Below are 22,414 nucleotides of genomic sequence, written 5' to 3' on the forward strand. Positions count from 1 at the left end.
TTCACACCAACCATGACTACTTTCATACTTATTTATGTTGACAATATCATTATAACTGGTAGCTCAAATGTGGAAGTGACTAATCTAATCTAGACATTAGCCAGAGAGTTCTCACTTAAAGATATGAGCATTTTAAACTATTGTCTTAGTATAGAGGTGTCTCAACAACCAAATGAGATTCTTCTGTCTCAAAAGAAATATATTCAGGATATGCTCTAGCGAGTAAAATGGAGAAAGCAAATCCTCTACCAATGCCCATAATAAGTGGACTTCAACTTTTTACTATCAAAAGTGAACTGATTGAAAATTCACAAGAATATCGTAGCATACTAGGAGCATTGCAGTACCTCACCGTAACCAGACCGGATATAGCTTTTAGTGTCAACAAAGTCTATCAATTCAAGCAAAACCTCTTGACACACATCTTAAGGTTGTAAAGAGAATATTAAGATACCTTATGTGTACTCTAAGTCATGGCTTGAAACTTAAAAGGTCAAATCGCTTGGAATTAGTGGGTTTGTTAGATGCTGACTAAGGAAGTGATCCGAATGACAGACGAAGTACTACAGGTTTTTGTATTTTTCTTGGATAAAATGTAGTGTAATGGTCATCTAAGAAGCAACACTCAATGTCTCATTATAGTATTAAGGCTGAGTATAGGAGTTTAGCAAATGCCACTGCTGAAGTCATATGGCTTGAGTCCTTGTTGCAAGAGTTGAGAATCGAACCTCCACGAACCCCACTGCTATGGTGTGACAATCTTAGCTTTGTGGCTATTTTTGCTAATCCAGTTTTTCATTCCAAGTCTAAACACTTTGAGCTTGATTTGCATTTTGTTCGAGAAAGAGTGTTACATAAAATTCTTGGTATTAATCATGTACCTACTACAGAACTGGTTGCAGATGCTTTAACTAAGCCTTTGTCAGCAAATAATTTTTTGAAGTTCAAGCATAAACTCACAGTAGAAAACCCAATTCAGTTTGAGGGGAAAAGTTAGAGATAAACACTAAATAATAGAATTTAAATTAGAGATAAGGATAATCTTGTTAGGCATATCAATTATATTCTCCTTTTTGTACATAAATATTCAAACCTCTTCATTGAATAATAATGCAGAATTTCTCCTTTCATTCGATACAGTAGCCTCTATGAACAGAAACAATAGGCTGTATGATGTGATCGGTTCAACCCTAAAAGAGTGGTCTGACTCAATTTAATATTCCTAGTTTTGTTTTTAAAAAAAAAAAAAAAAAAAACCTCTTTTCTTTGATAATTTAGATCTTCCCGTTCTGCGGGCCATTCACAAGCTATCAGAATACTAGAGTTTCCAAGTGAGGAACAATGCCCCCAATGCATTTGATCTCCCAACCCATGTAACAAGGGCCCCAATTGCCATGCAATCAGAAGGTTATGCTCGGTACACGGTATTTGAATTGTAAACTCCAAGAGAAAGCGAGAAACAGTGAAGGATACATTTGAATCAACTGTTGATACAATAATAGATATAAAAAAAGGTGGCACTTTTATATTTAATTCTTCATTTTTTCCACTTACAATATGATATAGAATTTGTGGGACAAAACCCATGTCAGCATAGCAGGCAGGAAGAATTATATGCTGAAAATTGAAAAGAGTTCTATAGTTGTCATTGATATTTAGGAGATAATGGATCTTGTTGATAAACATTAAATGGTAGAAAAAAGATAACTCCTTGGTTGAAGTATGAGTGTTCCTCGGCTTATGTGAAGTGAGTAGGAAAAAGAATGAAAAAAGAAAAAGGGGAAACTGGGACCTTTTATCCTTTTGGTCCCTATTGAAGGCTCAAACAAAAGAGTTTGAGATGCAGGCTAAAAAATTGTTGCAAACACTCGGATATATTATAAAGCAAAAGTTTGAAAACCTATAAATCAGCTGGTACTTTGAGTTTCAGTTCTCAACTCTTCTAACTTAATGCTTCTCAAAAGCTATATGCAACATCAAATTTACACATCTATTTTCAACAGCAAACTTAAAGATATCAAGGGATAATTACATAGCATTTAAACTCTGGCTGGCTTGAGTCTAGCATATGACTCTACTGCTTGATCATTTTTTAGTCTAATATCCTCATACATTTTGAGTGACGCCTCAGAAAATTTGTTCAGTCGATCAAGAACCTTTGCCAAACTTGAATGTAAACTGCACAAGTTTGCGGAGACATTACCGTTTTTCTCTTCATCTTTGCCATCTGATTCTCCAGTGTTTGCATCAAGTAATTTCTGATCCTCCGGTTGTTGCTGTTCTGCTTGTTGCTGCATTAATTTTTGCAAATTCAACAAAAACATTTTGACGTCATTGCTAAGTTCCTCAGATGGCAAACCACTAAGCCCAGCCACCCAATCACGACATAGAACAAATATAGCCGGGGCCACAGCTCGACGAGGGGAGAAAGGCTTCCTGCTTTTGGAACGCTCTCGTTGTGGAATAATGCAATTGAGCAGCCAGCCGTTAAGAGCTATCACATAAGATGTGAGGCTGTTGATCCAGTCAGCAAAGCTCAAGCCGAAGCATTCAATCTCCTCCAGGAGCTGAGCCAGAATCTGCTTGCAGGTATCTCCCTGGGGAGTTTCCGCTGGGCTCCTTGAATGATATGCCAATGAAATGGTGATATACTGTGCATGGTGACATTCAAGCATGGACTTCCACATCCGGATCAACCTGCATAAGGTTCAACAGTTATAAAATCCATTTGCGCTGACACTTTTAAAGCATAATTTTAGTTCCTCAGATATAAATCCCACTTGCCAAAAACATTGCATAGCCAATTGGCTGTAGGCGAAGCTGCAAAGTCTTACCCCTGAACTTGCTCTACAAGTTGTGGATGCAATTCTTCATCTCTCATTTTCTCAATTCGCCTGGATATGGAATCAACAGATTGAAGTCCCACTACAATTCTAGAGTATAGATCCTTTATCACTGATCGGGTTTTATCAATTGAGCGCATACTATGATCCTTTGCAAACTGGTGCCTAAGCTGGTCACACTTTCGATCATACTGCTTCTTGATAGATTCACTGGCCTAAAGAACCATTATGCGAGCATTTTAAAGAACACTGGCACATTATTTATGAGGTAAATTTAACAACTTTACAGGCTTCTCTAGAAATGGCAAGAAATCGATTATGTTCAAGGTAGAAATCTACAACTGATATTATATGAGATGATACCTATGTTTATTAAAAATCCATTAGAAGCTAATGTCTCTTTCTACAGCCATTAAAATCCAATGGAATTAAAAAATAGCTTCCTATCAAAAGAAAAGCCATAATATGTAACATCATTCAAATGCGTCATGAATGCACTTGATGTGAATTATGGATGGAGCTCATTTCTACAGAACATGCAACATTGAATTACGAAGAAAACTGGCTCTTTAACACAAAAATGTTTACAAACAAAATACCTTCACTTCATCATATAGTTTTTTTTCCCATGCATAGAGTCTATCCAAGGAGGATGCATGACTTCCAGCAATCATGCAGAAATCTTCAAAAAAATCACTTCCACTGTCACTCATATCATCTTTTGCTCCTGTGTTCAGTGGATTCCTTGATGAAGATGACCTTGAAGATGTTGTTCGCTTCCAAGTAATGACCTTTGTAACCTGTTTTACAGGTTCTACACAAACATTAAAAACTAACATTAAGGCCAGAAAAGACACAAAAGATTCTATCCAATATTCAGGAAAGGAGAAAATGAGAAATGTAATCCACCATATAAAATTGCCAAATAATAGAAACAGACCAAGCACTCCTGTGTTATACTATTAATAGCCTTAAATATCGCAAATCAATCAATATAATGTTTTAAAGAGGTCAAAATAAAAGTAAATTCTCAGAGTTCAATTGATACATGAAGTGGTTCATACAAGAAATGCCATATGATTAAATATTATGCTCCATCAATCAGAAAAGTATCACTCCTCAAAAGTACTAACATACAGGATTCTGCCCAGTAGACTTCAAGTGACAAAGCTTTCAGTTGAATGCTGTTATATTCTGTCTAATCAGATAGACTTGTTCATCAATTTTTATTGGAGATCAAAATCACAGAAGCAAAACGGAAGGCAAATAAATCTGGATTGATAAACTACTTAAAATGTGACAACTAATTGCATAAATTGTGTAATTTATATGGGATTGTGAAATTTATATCTTCATTAACACAAACAAAAGCTAAGTTTACCTCCAGAAGCCGGTCCATTCTTTCTACAGCAGCAACCTAGACGAAATGCTGCCAAAGCATCTGAGGCAGATGAACTCCCTACAAGAAAGTCCTTGGTATGAAATTTCATTAAAGAGAAACTAAGCCAACAAAAATAAATCAAAATTATATAGCAATAGAATGCTAAAGAATCAAATAGTAGAAGCAACAATATCACATCAATAAAAAATTATTACCTTTTGCCTCAGAGATTCTAACCCTGATATTGGTTGCCTCAAGCATCCCAGACATTTCCTTACCAGACTCAGATGCTCTGAAGAAACGGTGCTCTATATCCTTTATGCTCGAGAGAAAATCCTTAGCTCTATGAGTAATGAACTCCGAAGGATCCTCTCTTTCAGCACACAAATCTTTATCCACAGCAGTTTTCTCCCACTTTGAACCCGATAGCTCAAGAGCATCATTTCCCCTTGAAGTTTCCACTGATCCACTTGCATTTCGCTCCAAGCAGACCTGCCTTGCTTCAACTCCTCCTGAGCTCATCAGGCAAGCACTAGCCACATTACACTCCAAAGATTCACCAGTCATTTTGGACACTTTTCACCCAAATTCTACTCTGATAGTTCCCTCACAATATTCACGACTCCCAACTCAGACAACCTTTTCCCACTTCCCCTTTCTCTCAACCACATTATCAGCAGCACCAAAGCCTTCAGTCTTAAACTGTCCCCACTCTCTCGAATCCTCATAGTCCAAATCAAGCCCCCCATTTTGCCTCACAAACCTAAAGCTGTCACTCTCATCACTGGGGTCAAAAAAATCCCAAGAGTCTGGTTCAAAAGGAGGTGGTGGTGGTGGCATAGGCATTGCCAATGACTCATCCTCCACCACACTACTAACGCCGCTGTTTGCATTCATCACAACGGTCACAAAAGCACTCTTAGCAGTTCTCATATAGCTTACATCTGCCGGTGAAATGTGGCTGAGCTTAGGGCTGGGGGTTTGCTCATTATGCAATGGTGAATCAGATACTTCATTAATATGTGAAGATGATGGTGATGGATATGATGAATGCGACGGAGTTTTATCAAGCTCAGTGGCTGAGGTTGTTGATAGAGAAGACTCAATCAAAACCTCAGCCTCAGCATATCTCCTTAAAGCAATGCCAATATTTTTAAGAGACTGAGTATAAGAAACATGAGCAGCTGCAAATGCATACCTTGAATCAATTGCCTGTTTGATAAATTTCCTCCTCGCTTTGCACAAACGCAAAGCTTCATTTCTCTCAGTTTTAGAGCTTGATAGACCCATTTTCACGTCAATTTAGTTGCAAACACTAAAACCTAAAAACCAAATAAAATAAATTAAGAAAATAAAAACATAGAGTTCAGGTTCGAAACAGAGCAAACCTCTTTAGAACTCGTAGAACCAGAAAACTTTCTTCACAAAACTAAAAATCCCACTTGGAGAAAGCTTATTAAAGAGAATTGAAACATAATTTCAGTGGATTTATCAACACTAGTTTCAAGTAAGACAGGGGAGTAAAAAAAATAAAAAACAGAGTGAAACAGAGGAGTAGTAGCTTTTCAATGAAAAAGGAAAAAAGTATTTCGGTGAGTCAAAAATTTAAAGGCATTAATTGGGGAAAATGGAAGCTATAAACAAAGTAAAAGACAGTAAAAAGTAGAGGGTGCTAAAACAACGAGAGCAGGGTGAGTCTTGTGGTCGTTTGAAATGAAGGCAAGATTTTGCAGAAATGTGAGGGAGAGAGCGTGAGAACAAAAATGGACGAAAATGGAAGTTGGAAGAATTGAAGAAAAAAAGAAGAGGTTGGTGTGTGGAGAAGTTTTGTAATCTGGGTGACACAGATAACAGAGATGGAGCTGCCTCGTTCTGTGTGTGTAAAACAGTACATCTTCTTCCCTTTTGTTGTAATTCCAAATCTTAACCGCAACAGAGGATTAATATGCTGGAATTCCCTAAGGTTTGGTCTTTCACCAAAAACTCGCCATTGTTTAGAATTCAGTACCAATGTCCTAAAATATTGCTTTTATTCCTCAACTCCCCTAAGATTTTACTTAATCAATAAATAAATATTCACTATGTTTACTCTCGGAAAAAAATTTACTTTGTTGTAAAAGGACTCAAGCGAATTTTAAAACTACTAAATATAATATTATTTGAGTTTTTTAAAGTTGATTTTTTACTTTTTTAAATATTTTAAAAGGCTTTTAGGAATTTTTTAGTTTTTAAAAGGTTTTAAATAATTTTAAACATATCTTAAAATACATAAGAGAAATATTCGTATTTTTGTTTTTCGATTTTTGATAGGTCCTAATTATAGGGTTCTGATTGGTGAATGGACCAGAAAAAAGGTTAAAACAGTAAAATTTGCCTGAGAGAGCGCTTGCTTTTTGTTTTTATTATTGAGAATGGCGCCATCCAGGAGGAAACCTCTAACGGCTCCTTAAAATCCGGTTTTTGGGGAATTGGATTTTTTTTTTTTTATAATAAAAGAAATGATAAATAATGACCTTTTTCTTTCATTTTATGCAGAAATTTTGGTCACCACTGCAGTTTTCGGGTCAACTGTACATATATTAGTAAATTGAATATTCTTTTCTGTAAAAATTAAGGATAAAACAAATGATAAGGTAAGTCTCAATAGTCAATATTCTGACTTAAAATTTTAATAATAACAAGTCTAACCATTTGATATTATCTTTAGTTATTGATACCACAATTAACACTATTATTAGTATCATCGTAAATACTCAAAAACATAATTTTACTCTCCAAACCATCTATTATATTCATTAAGAAAGGAAGAGAATAAAAACAATGAAGGGTTGAGGAGATTGAATTAGATTTTATTCTCTTTCTTGTTTTAATTATTTTTTATTTATTTGCTTTGCGGATCTTGCTATGCTCCTGATTCTACTGTTTTGGACGTTTATGGTATAAATGTTAGATTAGTTGTGCCTTTTGAAAGCATAAGTAGAAAACCCTATGCTGATTTAGCACTTATAACACTGTTGTTTGTCTAATGAGCTCCTTTTTTAGATATTGTATTGCAAGAATTCATTTATTCAGCTCCAATTATACAGACAAATAGGTAGTGATACTTAATAGTTTCTAATAAATTAATATTCATGTATGTGTTTAAGCAACATATGTGAAGTGTTTCAATTATTTTAAGACGATAAAGAGGAATAATAAATATTTATTTGCAGGTCTTTGCATGGATGAGTCCATATGACATGGGAAGGTAACTTGTTAGTGTTTATGAATATTCTCTTAATTTATGATATGTAAATTATTCAAAGTTTTAACTGGACCTCTTTTATGAAACCCACTGGAGTGGTAGAAAACTACAAGTTATCGCAATCAAAATATGATGGTTCATTGGAGAAAATGTTGCTTTTAAGACCAAGGTTTCGTACTGATGGTAAAATCTTCTTGGTTTATTTGTTATTAAACTGTAAGTCGTGCCCTCCAATTAACCTTTATTTAGTTAAACATGGTAAAAGTCTCCTGTGTTCAGTATTTCTGGAAACTAATATGCTTTCTTATTGCAGGTCTCTATGTGAGTAGGAACACATATATTTGTGCAAGATTTGCTGAGTGGAAAATTACCAATCCGATTCACATAGTATGACTATCAATTCTATATTAATGGCCTCATAATGTTCTTAAAAAAAAAAAAAATTGGCTATAATTTCTTTCATTAGTAAGTGTTGCCTGTGTTGAAACCAAAAAATGTCTTATGAAATGAAAGCTTTAAGCATTAAGGGTGCGTTTGGTTGAGGGATTTTGTGATTACCTTGGTAATCTATCTTTTATTCTCTTGTTTGGTTTGTCAATAATAAAAGATTACAGTAATCTTCTATTACAAATGCTGACATGGCAGATAACATAGGTGGTAATTTGATTACCACCTTCACCTTAGACATTTAAAGATTACTGAGGTAATCTTTAGTTTATTATAATTATATTATTATTTATTAATTTTTTGAGATAAAAATAAATTTATTTTTAATTAATATGATAAATAATATAAAATATATATAAAAATAATTATATTCAAAGGTATTTAAGTAAAATAATTTACTAATAATTTTTTATTACCTTTAACCAAACACAATAATTATTTATACCTATCAAATTTTATCAAACATAGTAATCATTTATATCCAGTAATCTTCTAAGTAATATATCTTCAAAGTAACCTTTCTATTTTAGTAATCAAACATTACCCAAACCAAACGCCCCCTAAGAGAAAAGTAAGATATATCATATTGTTATAAACCATTCTGTCTTACATTGAGCCTGCTTTTTACTCCCATTTGTTTGATTAATGTGCTATTTGGTAATACCTTCAAGCTTTTTAAACTATAGAATATCATTTTTTTGCTAATCTTGAACTAGATTCATTTTACCTTTCATGAAATATTGGACTTTGATGATCAATATAACTATTAATTTTTATATAATATTGAAATTCTCATCAGAAATTTACAACACAAACAAGAATAAAATATTTTGTTCCTAATTCACTACTTAATCAAAGACAAAAAATTGTTCTCAATTCATCACACAATAAAGGATGAAAAATTGTATCCTTAATTCATTATATAATCAATGACAAAAAATCTTGTGTTTTATTCATTGCACAATTAAAGATGAAAAAAAATTATTTCAAATTTATTAAATGATCAAGGATAAAAAAAAAAAAAATGTCTTTAATTCACTATACAATTGAAGAAAAAAAATTTGTTCTTTATTTACCACACAATTAATGACGAAAAAATTTGTCCTAAATTCATTAAACGATCAAGGATGAAAAAAAAATTTATCTTTAATTCACTATATAATTAAGAACAAAAAAATTTGTCTCTTATTTACCACATAATTAAGGATGAAAAATTGTCCTTCAATAAGATTTTTTTTAGACAAAATAAATTTTTTGGAATGAAATCTAACTTATTTATGAATAAAATATTTTGTTCCAAAATGTGTATCCGTTTATGACAAAACATTATTTTGTCTATAATAACTAGTTATTAAGAACAATTTTTTTTGTTGGCATTACCAATTGTTAACACATTTTTTTTGATGATTTGATTTTTTTTCAAATAACTTTTTACGACAAATTTTTTATCTTTTAAAAGGAAAATTTTCATCCTTAAATTGAATATTTGTTGTTGTGGTAGGTGACTATAATAAGATTAAAGGGTTATAACCCAGGGTTGGAAATTTGGTTGCTATTTAATAAGAAAAAAAAATAATTTGCAGTCACAACTTGCGCAAATCACAACCATCTTCTTGTCGCAAATCATAGCCACGGGTTTTAGACAAGGAGATGGTTGGGTTGATATCTGCCCTTAATATGGGAAGTGATGTGTCATTGTGGGTTTATTCGATTAATTGAATTGGGTTTAAACTGAAGGGTTGGAATTGGTTTGGAATCGAGTTTTGTTAATCTAATAATGATATTCAAAATCTCAGTTGTGAACAATTTGTTTACAGTCATCCAATAGTTCATCATTTATGGAACAATTAGAAAAAACAGGGTCAATAAATTTGAAAACAAAAAGAAAAAAAATGTAAAGTTGTTGGAGAAAAAATGTAATTCACTTGTATTATTAAGGGTGTAACTAGACATGTTAATTAGACCGGATCAAATAGAGATCTAACTTGACAATATAGTATACGAGATCTTACCCATGGGCCTTCTGAATTGGACTATAGGCCTAAGGATTGGGCTCGTTGGTTTAATTTAATTTAATATTGTTGAATATATTAAAAAAAAAAATCTGTTTTATGGCAGTTGGCTTTTGTTTGTGGCAAAAGCCAAACCAAATCTCTTTTTTTTTTCTAATTTTTTTCCTTTTATATAAATAATCTAAATCTTCTATATTTTCTAATTTTATTTATAAATTTTTCAATCTTAATTATTTCATATATTCTCAGTCTCATTTTCTGTCATCAACTCTTTTTTAGAATATATCTAAATTTATAAACAATCGTTTTTTGTGTTTATGATTTCGTTTTTATTTCAATTTTATCATTACAAAATAATATAAGTGGATTTAATGTTAAATGAATTCAATCTATTTGAATATTATTTATGTAGATAAATTAGTATGGTATATATATTCTATTTATGTTTGTAATTATATAGTATATAAATTAATTAATTTATACTATATTATAATATTTTTCATCATGTAATCACAAGTATTCCTCTGTCATAAGCGAGAGATTATAAATAAAATGTTCGAAGTACTATTCTCAGTTTTAATAATTGAAAAATAACTTGTATTTAAATTTTTAATTAATTTTTTAAAATTTTTTGAATGGGCTAACCCGATTAAGGCCCAATCCGACCCTATATATATGGTTGGGCCTTAAAAATTCCATAGGTTGGCCCAACCTGAAGGCCCATCATTGTACAAGCCTAAGCCAGGTTCGGCTTGATCTATGGGCTTGATGGGCCAAGCTAGAGTCAATCAAGCCCAACCCATGGGCACCCCTAGGTGCAACTAATATTAATCATATTATATATTGTACAAATTGACAAAAATGTAGTTTGATTATTTAAACGAACATCTCACTCTAATGGATAGGTCAAAAAATAAACTTTTCAAATTAAAAATTGGGAATAGTTTCATCCAAATTTGGATGGGAAATAATCATGGGAAATTGCAAATTTTACCACAAGAGACCCCGCCTATACAAACATACCACCATTTTAATTCATTGAACATTTATAACACAAAAATTGCACACTCTCTAAAATATCCCAATGTTTGACCAACCCTTCGCATTTCTTTTACTTCTGTACTAGGCAACTAATCATGTGTAAGTCTACCGTGCCAGATGATCTAACATCAATCAAATTATTTCGCTCTGTCTATATCTAAAAATCACACACTCCATACACAGTCAATCTCTTAAGTGTTATTTGCTCTAGTCAATCAATCTTCATTGAAGATTCAACATTATTCGAAGTTACAAATGGCAAGCGAAGTTAGTGCTTGTTTTTGTTGTTGATGTTTGTGTTTGGTTTATTTAGATATATGGTTTAAAAATCATTGTCGAGTAAAGGCTAAAAGTGTTTTTTTGTCGCCAGAAAATTCAATTTTTTGCCAGTGTTGTCAATGGCTTGGATGTTAAATCTAGGGTTTGGTGTTAGGAAAAATATTATTTTTAAAATTAGAAATGAATGATTTATGTCCAAAAGAATATTATTTACGAATATGTGATTGATTTGTTGGTTGTGATATGATAAAATTGGTTGATTTCACTCGGTTATACTAGGGAGTCTAGATGAACAAGTAGGCGAAAACTTAGCCTCGCCTACTTGTAAAAATCTCGCCTAGCCAAGATTAAATAGCCGAGTGACTTCCTCTAGAAGTATTGTTCACAAACACGTGTACTTTTGCGGTTTATACAAAGAAATTGATGGTTTTATCGTTTTGTTAGGGAGTTGGGATCAATTATTAGGAAGACAGATACATGTTTCATAAGGCCTATCTATTTCAGGTGCAAATGATGCTCCATAGGAAGGATATAATGAGCAACATAAACGATAAACTAATAATAACCCACAAAGAGATGTTCTAGACAACATGTTTTTGACACAACCAATGATTGGAGGACACCCAATTTAGTGTCATACTTATACATTTGGTGTTACTTTATTTAATTAACCTTAAGGACGTAGTGAGAGAACTTTGGTTCAAAATAAATAGCATATTGGATGCTCATTGATGTATTGAACGCTTTGAGGGAAAATGCACCAACTGTTGTATTAAATATGACATTGACACAGGTTTACATTACATTCAATCAATGACACCTTAATGCATCAGATAATGATTACAAACATATCTTCCTTATAGGACTCCATCGTACCTCAAGACATATACGCAAAATCGACTTATAGAATTTATTGGTTACTAAGGGGCAGTGGCTAAAGGGCTTCTTGGTATGCACTAATCTTATGAGTTTATAGTTACTTATTTTGCACCATTCAACTTATGATCGTAGGTGTTGAGCTAGGTGTTGGCCGCAACGAGGTTGTTTTTTGCCTTTATCGAATTTGCAGAATAAGGTAACAATGGGTATCGAAGTTGGACTTGGACAATTAAGTCTAGTATGTCTAGGTTGATGGCATCAGTTATAATGACGTTGCTCAACTTCCTTTCCTCGCGATGACCTTCTTGTATGGATGGATGGACGACTTAACAGTTATTATTACATCACAGATGAATAAATCATTGGCAGATTGGTTGGTTGTGCCCAAGTTGATTAATCCCCTAGTGGATTAACATCTTCTTTGTAGACCTATCGCAAATATTCTATGGAGTACTATATGTTTGCCTATCAGAAACAGTTTGACAAGTTATTGAATTATGCCATAGTAGCAACATATGTAAATGGAATGTAGGAAAGCTGAAATTTTCCGTATTCACACGTCCATTCCACAAGATCAATGATGGATACCTACTATTACGTATCATAGACTTTGTATCTATGGAGGTTGATTGGTTTGACCACGATGTTGGTAGATTTATACATATCTAGTAATATTGTCCTTAGTCTATGGTGTTAATGGGTGAGTTCTCCCATCTGTTTCAAAAAAATAATAATAACATTAGTGTTTTCACACTTTGACATATCAAAGCATTAGTATGCACATAATTAACATTTAGTGAGATTTACGTACTAGGTTTTGTCTATTATAAAATCAATGTTATAGTGTGCTCCTAATAAACTCAACCAATATAGTGATAGGCAAAACATGAGTGGTTCGTGTTAGAGCGTTGAAAGACTTAACAATATTGGTCATCATGATATTTTACCATAACCAGCCAAAGTGGGCTTGCTTAATGTTAGTTAAATAGGTTGTCACATTAAAATTTACTCGAGAAATTCTTCTTATGGTAGTTTTGAACCTGATCCAAACTACTTTTCATAACAAAAATCAAATCTCTAATATGATTTTTTTTCTGTGTTGTATCGAGTTAACAGATTGTGTCAAATTTTACCAAGTCTAATCATTTCTCATCAATTAAGATTCAAGATAACTTAGGTTTAATGTCATTTTCGAAAAACTTAATTTGGTTATTTAGGGTTATAGGATAATTGAGGAGGATTCAAAGACTTTGGGCTCGTCTTGGTTGATAGAGACTCAAGGTAAGTCATCTAAGCCCTTTTTGTAGCAATGGATGCTTGAAAAGCCCTTATCTTGGCTGTGATAAGGTAACAGGGATTGAGACAAATTGGAGCAAGTTCTTTGCAATAGGACTAGTGGTAATTTCTTCAAAAAGGCAGGGAAACAACCTCCTAAAACTTTAATTAAAAGTATGACATTAAGGCTGAGATGTCTTGAAAAAGATTTATATGTTTTCACCATAATTTGGTTTATTTGAATGACTATATTTTAAATTGATGTAATTGGATGGATGTATTGGTGATAAATTATTACTGTAGATCTTTGTAGTGTCATTTGATTTATTTATATCATTTAAAAGGGGGTTAGTTCGATCGTTAAGTGTTGGATGATGTTTGAAAGGGATTTAGAGACTTTAATGCACTACTTGTATCTTCTAACAAGTTCATAATCAATTTCCAAGACAGATTGGCTCACATAAAATAAAAATAAAAAATGTTGTAGTCTTATATCTTAGTTTTAAGACGCCATTGGAATTAGATCCATCCAAGTTGTATAACTCAAGATAAGACTATTTTAGTAAGAGTAGTGCACAACATGAGTTTGTATTCTCATGCATTGCCTCCAGTTTCCAGTCATTTTTGAACCATGTTTCAGGACGAATTGGGTTACAAACAAAACATAAAAGTTGTAGCCTTGTGTCTTAAGTCCACCCACTAGAATTAGGTCTATTCAAGTTGTATAACTCAAGTCTGGACTGTTTTAGTAAGACCCATGCATGACATGAGTCTATTTGTATTCCCAAGCATTATCTGTAATTTCTATTTACTTTTCACCATCTTCCATGACATATTAGGTCACAACCAAAACACAAAATTATATATGTATGTATGTATGTATGTACGTACAAAATAGCATTTATGCATTTATTTCATTTTTTTAATAGGCATGATAGATGTTAATGTTTTACAATTAAAAAACATGAAAGTTAAAAAATAAAAAAAATAAAAACATTTATGGTATAATGTTTTATTAAAAAGTTATATATTATGTTTGTTTTTACTTATTAAGCTGATGACTCACTTTTCATTTTTCCTATTTTGCAAAATAATTTTTTTTATAATAGCTAAAGGGTATGAAATAAAACAAAAACAATGCGGATGGAGATGTCAAGCACCTTGATATCCAGAGTTTATGATTCAAGATTTATATGGTTGGGGATGGTTATATATAAGACTTTGAAAATGTTTAATTTTTGGGTTATTAGATATGAGGGATTTAGAATATGATACGAACCTTAGGAGAACCACACCTCAAAAGCTAGCTATTGAGATGGGAGAGCCCAAGGCCATATAAACCCCATATTAGTTGCCCATACTTTCCAATGTGGGATCCAAGTCTCATACCTTGCATTTAGGATCGTAACATACCACCACGCTCCGTAGCCCCGGCGCCCACGCCGGCTGGCTGTGCGCTAGCTCCCTGCTAGCCCCGGGCGAACACTGCAATGCCGGCGTCACCACCCGCGCCGCACGATTGCAACTGGGAGACATGGTGATGGCTCTGATACCAAATGATACGAACCTTAGGAGAACCACACCTCAAAAGCTAGCTATTGAGATGGGAGAGCCCAAGGCCATATAAACCCCATATTAGTTGCCCATACTTTCCAATGTGGGATCCAAAACAAAAAATTTATTAATTGTGATGTTATAGAATTAATTAACATTCCAGTTTGAATATGTTTCGAATTTGGGGTATATAATGCTTTGAGATTTCGTGAGTTTGGTCAAATGAGGGTTTTACCTGGAAAACAAATGTCTAAAACAAGGATAAAATATTGCCAAATGTTAAAATCAAAGTCAAGTATTACATATTTAATAAATATGTTTCCAAACAAAGGTTTATATAGAAAACCTGAGAATTTTTTTTTTTGTTATGCTGTAACCCCAATATGATCCAGTGCTCGGGTTTTCTCAAAAGAAAGTTATTATGGGCTGTTCCGCAAAGCTCAATACAACAGATTCTACTGAATGAGACATATGTTTGATAGATGTATAGATAACTTGTTCTTTGAAGCATAAGGAAGCTACCCATCTAACAATCATCAGGCATGTTAAATATGATGTTTAATCTATTTCGTACGCTTAAATTATATAAGCAATTGGCTGGGTATGTGTTACCATGAATGTAAGTAGAGGCAGAGATCTCAAAGCCACAATGACTAGTTTTGCAGTAGGCACGACAACAGACAATGAATGGAGCCTTCTGTCTAGTAACGAGCAACGGGAACAGAACTGCCATAAAAAGCATCAACAATCCGCCCATGGCTGCCAAGAAGAAACTGAATGAAGTGGAGGGAATGAAAGTTGAATAGCAAAGTAGAGTGAAATATTAAGGGCGCTCAGGGATGTTAAATAGCTGGATCTCAGTAGATTTATAATTTATGTTAAGAGCACTTGAATAGCACCAAAAGATAGCTCTTCTTGCGGCATTTTATTCTCTGTTTGTATGAGATCATTTCTATCAATGGTAGGCTAGATAGCTCAACTTGCTAGTGCTGTTTATATTTATATGCTTAAATTATAACAAAATTAACATTGGATTAGCAAGAAGATGCTTGAATATATAATTAAACTTTGCTTAAAAAATGAAGCAAAAAATCCAAATATATAATTTTAGTGACCAAAAATTTGGGGTCTTTCTTGAAATATGTAACATTGGTTTTTTTTAATTTTTAACCTTCATTTCATTAGAAGAAATACAAATTTCAAGGAGTCTTAAAACGTAAACATTCGTTCTAGCACTTTAGGATTGCCTAAGTTTGAATATTTGACAATATTAGACAAAGTTTATCAAGATTATCCAATAAAATTAAACAACAAAACATAATAGTAAAAGAAACAATCAAGAACAATATTCTTGTTTCGAGTCCCAAAATTGGAACTCTACATCTAAGGCAAAAGAATCTTTTAGCAAATCCACTGATAATCAAAATAGGTTACAAGCTTACAGAATCAAAATCGAATAATTTTATCGTATAAATAACAACTTGCTCTAAGATTGAACACCACAATATCAGCAATATACAAACTCAAGAAATAGACTGCAAGATCACACAAAATCAAGCGATTTATGCAATTATAGTAAACCCTAACAAAGCAATATTTAAGAGAAAAGAGAAGAAACAAAATGCAATGCTTATGCGCTTTCTAATCACCGCAAGCTAACCTTGGTTATAAACTAAGGGTTATAAAAATTTTGCCTGTCGAATGACTAAAACACCCTTTATACACAAAAGACAAGAAACTCCTCAATGTATACACATATTACAATATTGCCCTTATAGTTTAAGTAACAGAATTCACAAAACTCCACCTTCACTTAAACTTCCTACTTAAAACTTCCCTACATACTCATAACATATTAAATAGAACATGCTTTAAGTAAGTCTAAGGCAACCCTAAATTTACTCATAGACACAAATTTTGTTAAGATGTCAATTGGATTGATATCAGTTAAAATTTTTTTTACACTAACTTTACCAACAACTAATACATCTATAACAAAATGGAGTCTAACATCAATGTGTTTAGTCATCTCATGAAATGCACTATTCTTGGAGAGATGTATGATATTTTGTGAGTCACTATAAATAGCTAGTGTAGAACTCAACCCTAACTCGGTTATAATCCCCTTTCAGCCGAAATGCCTCTTTAACAACTTTAGTTAATGCAATATATTCTACCTCACTGGTTGAAAGTGTTGCAATATGTTGTAGATTACATTTCTAGCTTACAATGTTTCCACCAAATGTGAAAACATAACCAATATGTTGTAGACTACCACGCACCATGAAACATAGTACTAACCCTTCCACACATTATTACGTGCTTTGAAAATGTTTCACGCATTAGCACATGCCCTAAGACAGTTTAGACACACTTTTACACACCATTAGAATAGTTCACATGCTCCCAAGTATGATTTCCGTGCTCTTACATGACACAATGACTCTCTCACCTAAGTTAATGCACCTCCCATAAGTGTCACATGCTTTCATACACTAACACCACATTTTTTTTTTTTCCTATTGCACAAGCATGTCACGCACCATCCTATAATTTTTTTGTGTCCAAATCATGCAATCAAGGTCAAGACTACATCAAGGTGGTTTGGGTCAACTTGGTAAATAAGTCAAGCATACCCGAATTGACTTTGGTTTAATCAGTTTTATCTATCTATTATAACAGGTCGAATAGTAGGTTTTCCTAATCTAGTTTCAACTCACGATTGACCTAACCCTAATTCACTGAATTTCTTCATCTCAACACCGATTTTGCTCAAGTCCATTCAAGAGCTTGGTTCTAGACCATGGGGCAATGAAATTTCAACTTTTATTGGTGACGTCCAAGTGGATTTGTTAGCTGAATTTGAGTCAAAAATTCATGGTAAAAGAATGCAGTAAGTTGTAACTATTTAGGTCGTCATCAACAACTTTTTGAGGCTTAATAGAGTCTAAAAGATTTGTTGATTGACCAAATAAAGTAAGCACATGACTAACATTGAAAATGGCTTAGTCAACTCCAATTTCACCAAAAGTTGTGGTAGAGATAGTAGTCACATGCTATTCGGTTTCAGGTCAAAATTTGACCACAAAACTAACATAAATTTGAAAATTAAGTTCACGATGAAATTCAACCTTAAATTATCAAAATTAGGAATTTTCAAAACCCTAATTTCAAGGTTAAAGTGATCAATTTTGAACCCTAAATTCAAAATTAACCAAAACCTAAAAACCCTAGTTTTGAGATTTTAACCTTGGATTTTAATACCCTAATTCAGAATTAACAAATTATATTTTTCATCTGAAAAATTTCAAATTTTATAACCTAATGCATTTTGCTCTAATACCACATGTAAGACTTATTTTGTATAAACTAGATAAAATCATACAACCCTAAATCAACAAGATTTATGCACAAACTATAAAATACTGAATTAAATTTTTTAAAGTTATATGAATACCTAGAATTTCATGCAATTTGACTTTGCAAAGTTTTAAAAATCACCTAAAAATTAAAAATATGTCATAACTGATATTTCACTCTAAAAACTTTCCTTATGATAATTTTCAATGGGAAAAAATGTAGCAATTACATTTCAGAGTATGAATCTAATCAATCTATAAAAGAGATTATTTGAACCCTCCCATAAAGAATCTAATAACTTAAAGGCTCACACTAAACCATCTATCCAAATTTGTAGCCTGTAGAGTATATTTATTTATTTTTAATTAATCACTTAAATTTATTTGTAAATTAACATTAAACTATTTAATTATCTAATTTTATTAAATTATAATTATAATTAATATAAATCCACGTTAGAAAATTTTTTAACATAATCAACATCCATGAATAAACCACATACTTTTATAACAATCCGTCACACAAACAGTTCTCCTTAATCATGATTGTAAAACAGCAATTAATCAAGTTTTTAATTAATCATATTCAGTAGCTTAACCCTAATTATGAGAGCACCAACAGCTACACTATGAAGAAATTTTGTAATTAAAATTCATTTTCTGACGATTTTCTTCTGATGGTGAAGATTTCTTGTAAGGAATGTACTTCCCTTTCACCCCATAACTGTTTCTTCTCTCTTTTTCATCTTCCTCAACTGTTGCTCCCTTGGAGCTCCTGAATCAGACATGCAAAATCGCATAATTGTACACAATAATGCGTCAAATGATATGCAAGACATTATTATTCTTTTTCCGGTAAGTTTAAATTTTGATTTTTTTTGGGGAAGTACAAGACATTATTTTGAACCTTAAACGTCATTTTTTAAGCATTATTCCTAAGAATATGAGCTTTAATGCTGAAATTTCTAATAATTATTAATGCTCTTTATATTAATATTAATATTAATCCACCTCATAAGAGTATATAATAGGGAAAAGAAATATTTCCCAACCAACTTTCAGGTCATTCTCAAACCTACATCTACAGGAGATGAAAAACTCCTATTCCCACTTATAAACAAACTTCTATTAATTTTTCTGTTAAAGGAAGGGAAAAATAGTCATTTTACTGTTTATATTAAAAGTTATAAAGTTATTACTTTTCACCCCCTTTAAGTTTTAGAAACTAATATTTCACTTTTATCTAAAGTTTTTAAACTTTGAAAAATAATATTTTCACCCCCAAACCTAGGGTTTCTATATTTTTCAAAACACAGTCGTCCCCCATAACTTTCAAAAATAGTAGTTTCACCCTCATTCTTTAACTTCATCTTCTGACGTCGTCTCTAGCCTCCTTCTTCTCTTGGTGCGACTACGGTGGTGCGATGAAGAGATCTTTATCTCATTGTCGCACGGTGAGATCTCTTTGTCACGCCACCATGCGACGAAGAAGTCTCTCTTTATCGCTCCACCCAGAAGATGAAGGAGTCATCCATCGTCGCTTATCGTGTCATCCTTCGTCTGTTCTTTCAGATCTGGACGATATTTTATTGTCTAGATCTGGGTGACAAAGGGTCATTCTTTGTAGTCGGAGATAGGAGATCGGTGAAATGTGTCGGTCGTCGGTGATGGTCAAAGAAGGAAACAAACCCTAAGAGTGAAATATAAACTTTTCAAACTTTAAAAATGGGTTGAGGTGTTAGTTTTTAAAACTTGAAGGGGGAAAATGGTAAAATTTTAAAGTTTATAGATAAAATAACGATTTTACCCCTATTCCTAACTGAAAATTTGGAAGGTAGTTTGGTCATTAGTGGGAGCTTGAGTTGTTCATCTCCCGTAGGTGTGAGTTTGAAATTGGGCGAAAAGTTGGGTGGGAAATAGTTCTTTTCCCTATATAATATATATGTATTTACTTCTGATATGATATATGATTTTTAACAATATGAAAATGGCTATAATATAAAATTATAAAACTAAAAATACACACTTTTGATTTTGGCAAAAGTCAACCTAGAAAGGAATTTGTAAATGTTTCAGTTGACCCGTTCCCGAGTCTAGTCATCCGATTTAGTTAAAAACCAAGAGAGAGAGAGTACTGACCTTTCTTCATTATACGAATTTGATTTCTTAAGAACAGGCTGAGTCTCAACTCGGTCCTTACTCACTGACTCAACAATGCTCCCACTAAAATACTCCTTCTCTTCAGCCTGCAAATTCCCAAACCTCGGATTCTCAGACATTAAGCTTATGATGCCTTTATCTCCTTCTTCAGTAACTTTTACTGCCCTCTTGAAAAGTACCCCCCGGTGTAAATCGCTGCTGCTCCTTCTGACGACATTGTTATTGTTGCTCTTCGCTTTGGGGACGGCTAGGTTTCCGCAGGAAATGAGTTGGAGGAGGACCGAGTTACGACTCGGGGCTGACTCGGTAGAAACTGGGTCACCATCTTCAAACCTTCTAGATGTGTTCTTGCTTTTGTTGGCTGGTTTTTCTTGAGACAAGATGGAAGATAGTGACGGCGGCGAGTGAGTCAACGCGGTTGCCGACTCGATGGGATGGGATTTCTGCAGTTCGGGTTCGTCCAGTTCGTCTGTTGAGACGCCTCTGGAACAGCGAGAATGAGAAGTTGTTGAGCTTGTGTGGCTTGTTTTCTCTTCGTCTTCCTCAAACTCGTCTTCGTAATCATGATCTTCAAATGGCGTCGTTTTGAATGGTTCCTTGGGCTCTTGCCTAATCAGCTGCCTGCTACTCACATTCAACTGCGGCAATTTCCCTAAATTGTCGAGAAAATCACAAAATATATTTTCAATGTGATAATAAATTTTAATTAATTTGAATATATACAAAAAAAAAAAAAAGAATTACCAGAGCGGCCTTGAAGAAGTTCAGAGCCTTTGAGCACATATTCAGCTCCTTCAGCCGGAAAAATTATATCATTTTCTGCTAAATCATTCCACACATAGCCATTCTTGTAGCTCCTGAAATTGAAACATTTATATTAAGATCAAAATCTTGATTTATAAAGTTGAATTAAATTTTTTATTATACCTTTTGCATGACCAAGAATACAGTGAAGGCATGCCCTTGCCTCTGAGAGCAACCAGTCTTTCCATTACATCTGCAGGACAGTGAAGAATGAAGATTAATTCACTTCAGTAATTTTAAAGAAGAAAATGGAGTGTTTTACCTTTTAGGCTAAGGGGCTGAGTGGCCAAGTGGGAAACTTCCAAGTAATGGGGGTGTTCGAGGTGGCCATTTCTGGTGAGATAATAAATGACTTTAACTTTTGTGAGGGGTTTAAGCCTAGGCGGCTGTTGGCGGTGGTGTTGCATGGAGAGCTTGGACCTGTCCGGGCTGGTTTGAGTAGCTTTTCGGGATTGAACATCCATGATTAGAGTTCTCTTACGTTGTTGAAAACTGAGAGTAGTAGTGGGAAGGTGACATTGATCGAGCAATGTCCTTTTATATATACATGGTGATTATGCAACAAGACAGAAGGATCAGAGGGCATTCAGATGGTGAAAAGGAGAGGTAAATTACAAGCTGGATCGACGGGTATAAAACTAAGAGTGTTAATGCAAGCTTTGGAGAGAAATGTTTGGATCCTTTTGAATTTGTGAATTGTAATCACTGAGAGAGAGAGACTGTGTGTGTGATTGTGAGTACGTTGGTGATGGGAGCTTTTTCAATGGCAGCCCTTAAGTTTATTAAAACCCTAGATTGCGAGAATAAACCTTTTATCCTCTAAATGGACAACTAGAAGTAGAAAAGAGTATTTCCAAGAGAAAAAAGATTGGAATAAAAGATTACAATGAAGAGAGGATTTCTCACTTTCTTTCCCTTGTTTAAAAATTCGATGAAAATCTTTACTTTATTCATAAGATTCTATGAAATGACGGAAATCAAATAATTAATTGATAAAATGAGGATTTTTCACTTAATAATAGAGTCAACCAACCTTCATTTTGTTAAATAATTTTCAAATTTAAGTAATATGAGACGTAAAATAAAATAAAAAGTCCTTTGAAAGATTAATTTGTTTTTTTATTTTTATTTTTTCA

At 33.2% G+C, this 22,414-nt stretch overlaps 2 protein-coding genes across 2 annotated transcripts; both read right to left on the reverse strand.

Moving 5' to 3' along the window:
- Window positions 1-1,855: 1,855 nt before the first annotated feature.
- LOC123192285 (protein ALTERED PHOSPHATE STARVATION RESPONSE 1-like) lies at window positions 1,856-6,117 on the reverse strand. Its single transcript, XM_044604776.1, has 6 exons — window positions 4,874-6,117; window positions 4,440-4,720; window positions 4,225-4,302; window positions 3,443-3,657; window positions 2,835-3,058; window positions 1,856-2,697 (listed from the first exon to the last, which is right to left on the reverse strand). Exons 1-6 carry the CDS (start codon window positions 5,512-5,514, stop codon window positions 2,040-2,042), a joined length of 2,097 nt encoding a protein of 698 aa, XP_044460711.1. The 5' UTR covers window positions 5,515-6,117; the 3' UTR covers window positions 1,856-2,039.
- Window positions 6,118-18,801: 12,684 nt separating this feature from the next.
- Window positions 18,802-22,029, reverse strand: LOC123192804 (protein SOSEKI 2-like). The gene is made up of 5 exons (XM_044605470.1): window positions 21,541-22,029; window positions 21,402-21,471; window positions 21,219-21,331; window positions 20,454-21,126; window positions 18,802-19,089 (listed from the first exon to the last, which is right to left on the reverse strand). Exons 1-5 carry the CDS (start codon window positions 21,740-21,742, stop codon window positions 18,942-18,944), a joined length of 1,206 nt encoding a protein of 401 aa, XP_044461405.1. The 5' UTR covers window positions 21,743-22,029; the 3' UTR covers window positions 18,802-18,941.
- Between the last annotated feature and the right edge of the window lie 385 nt (window positions 22,030-22,414).

Source organism: Mangifera indica, chromosome 1 (genome assembly GCF_011075055.1).
Source record: "Mangifera indica cultivar Alphonso chromosome 1, CATAS_Mindica_2.1, whole genome shotgun sequence".
NCBI lineage: Eukaryota > Viridiplantae > Streptophyta > Magnoliopsida > Sapindales > Anacardiaceae > Mangifera > Mangifera indica.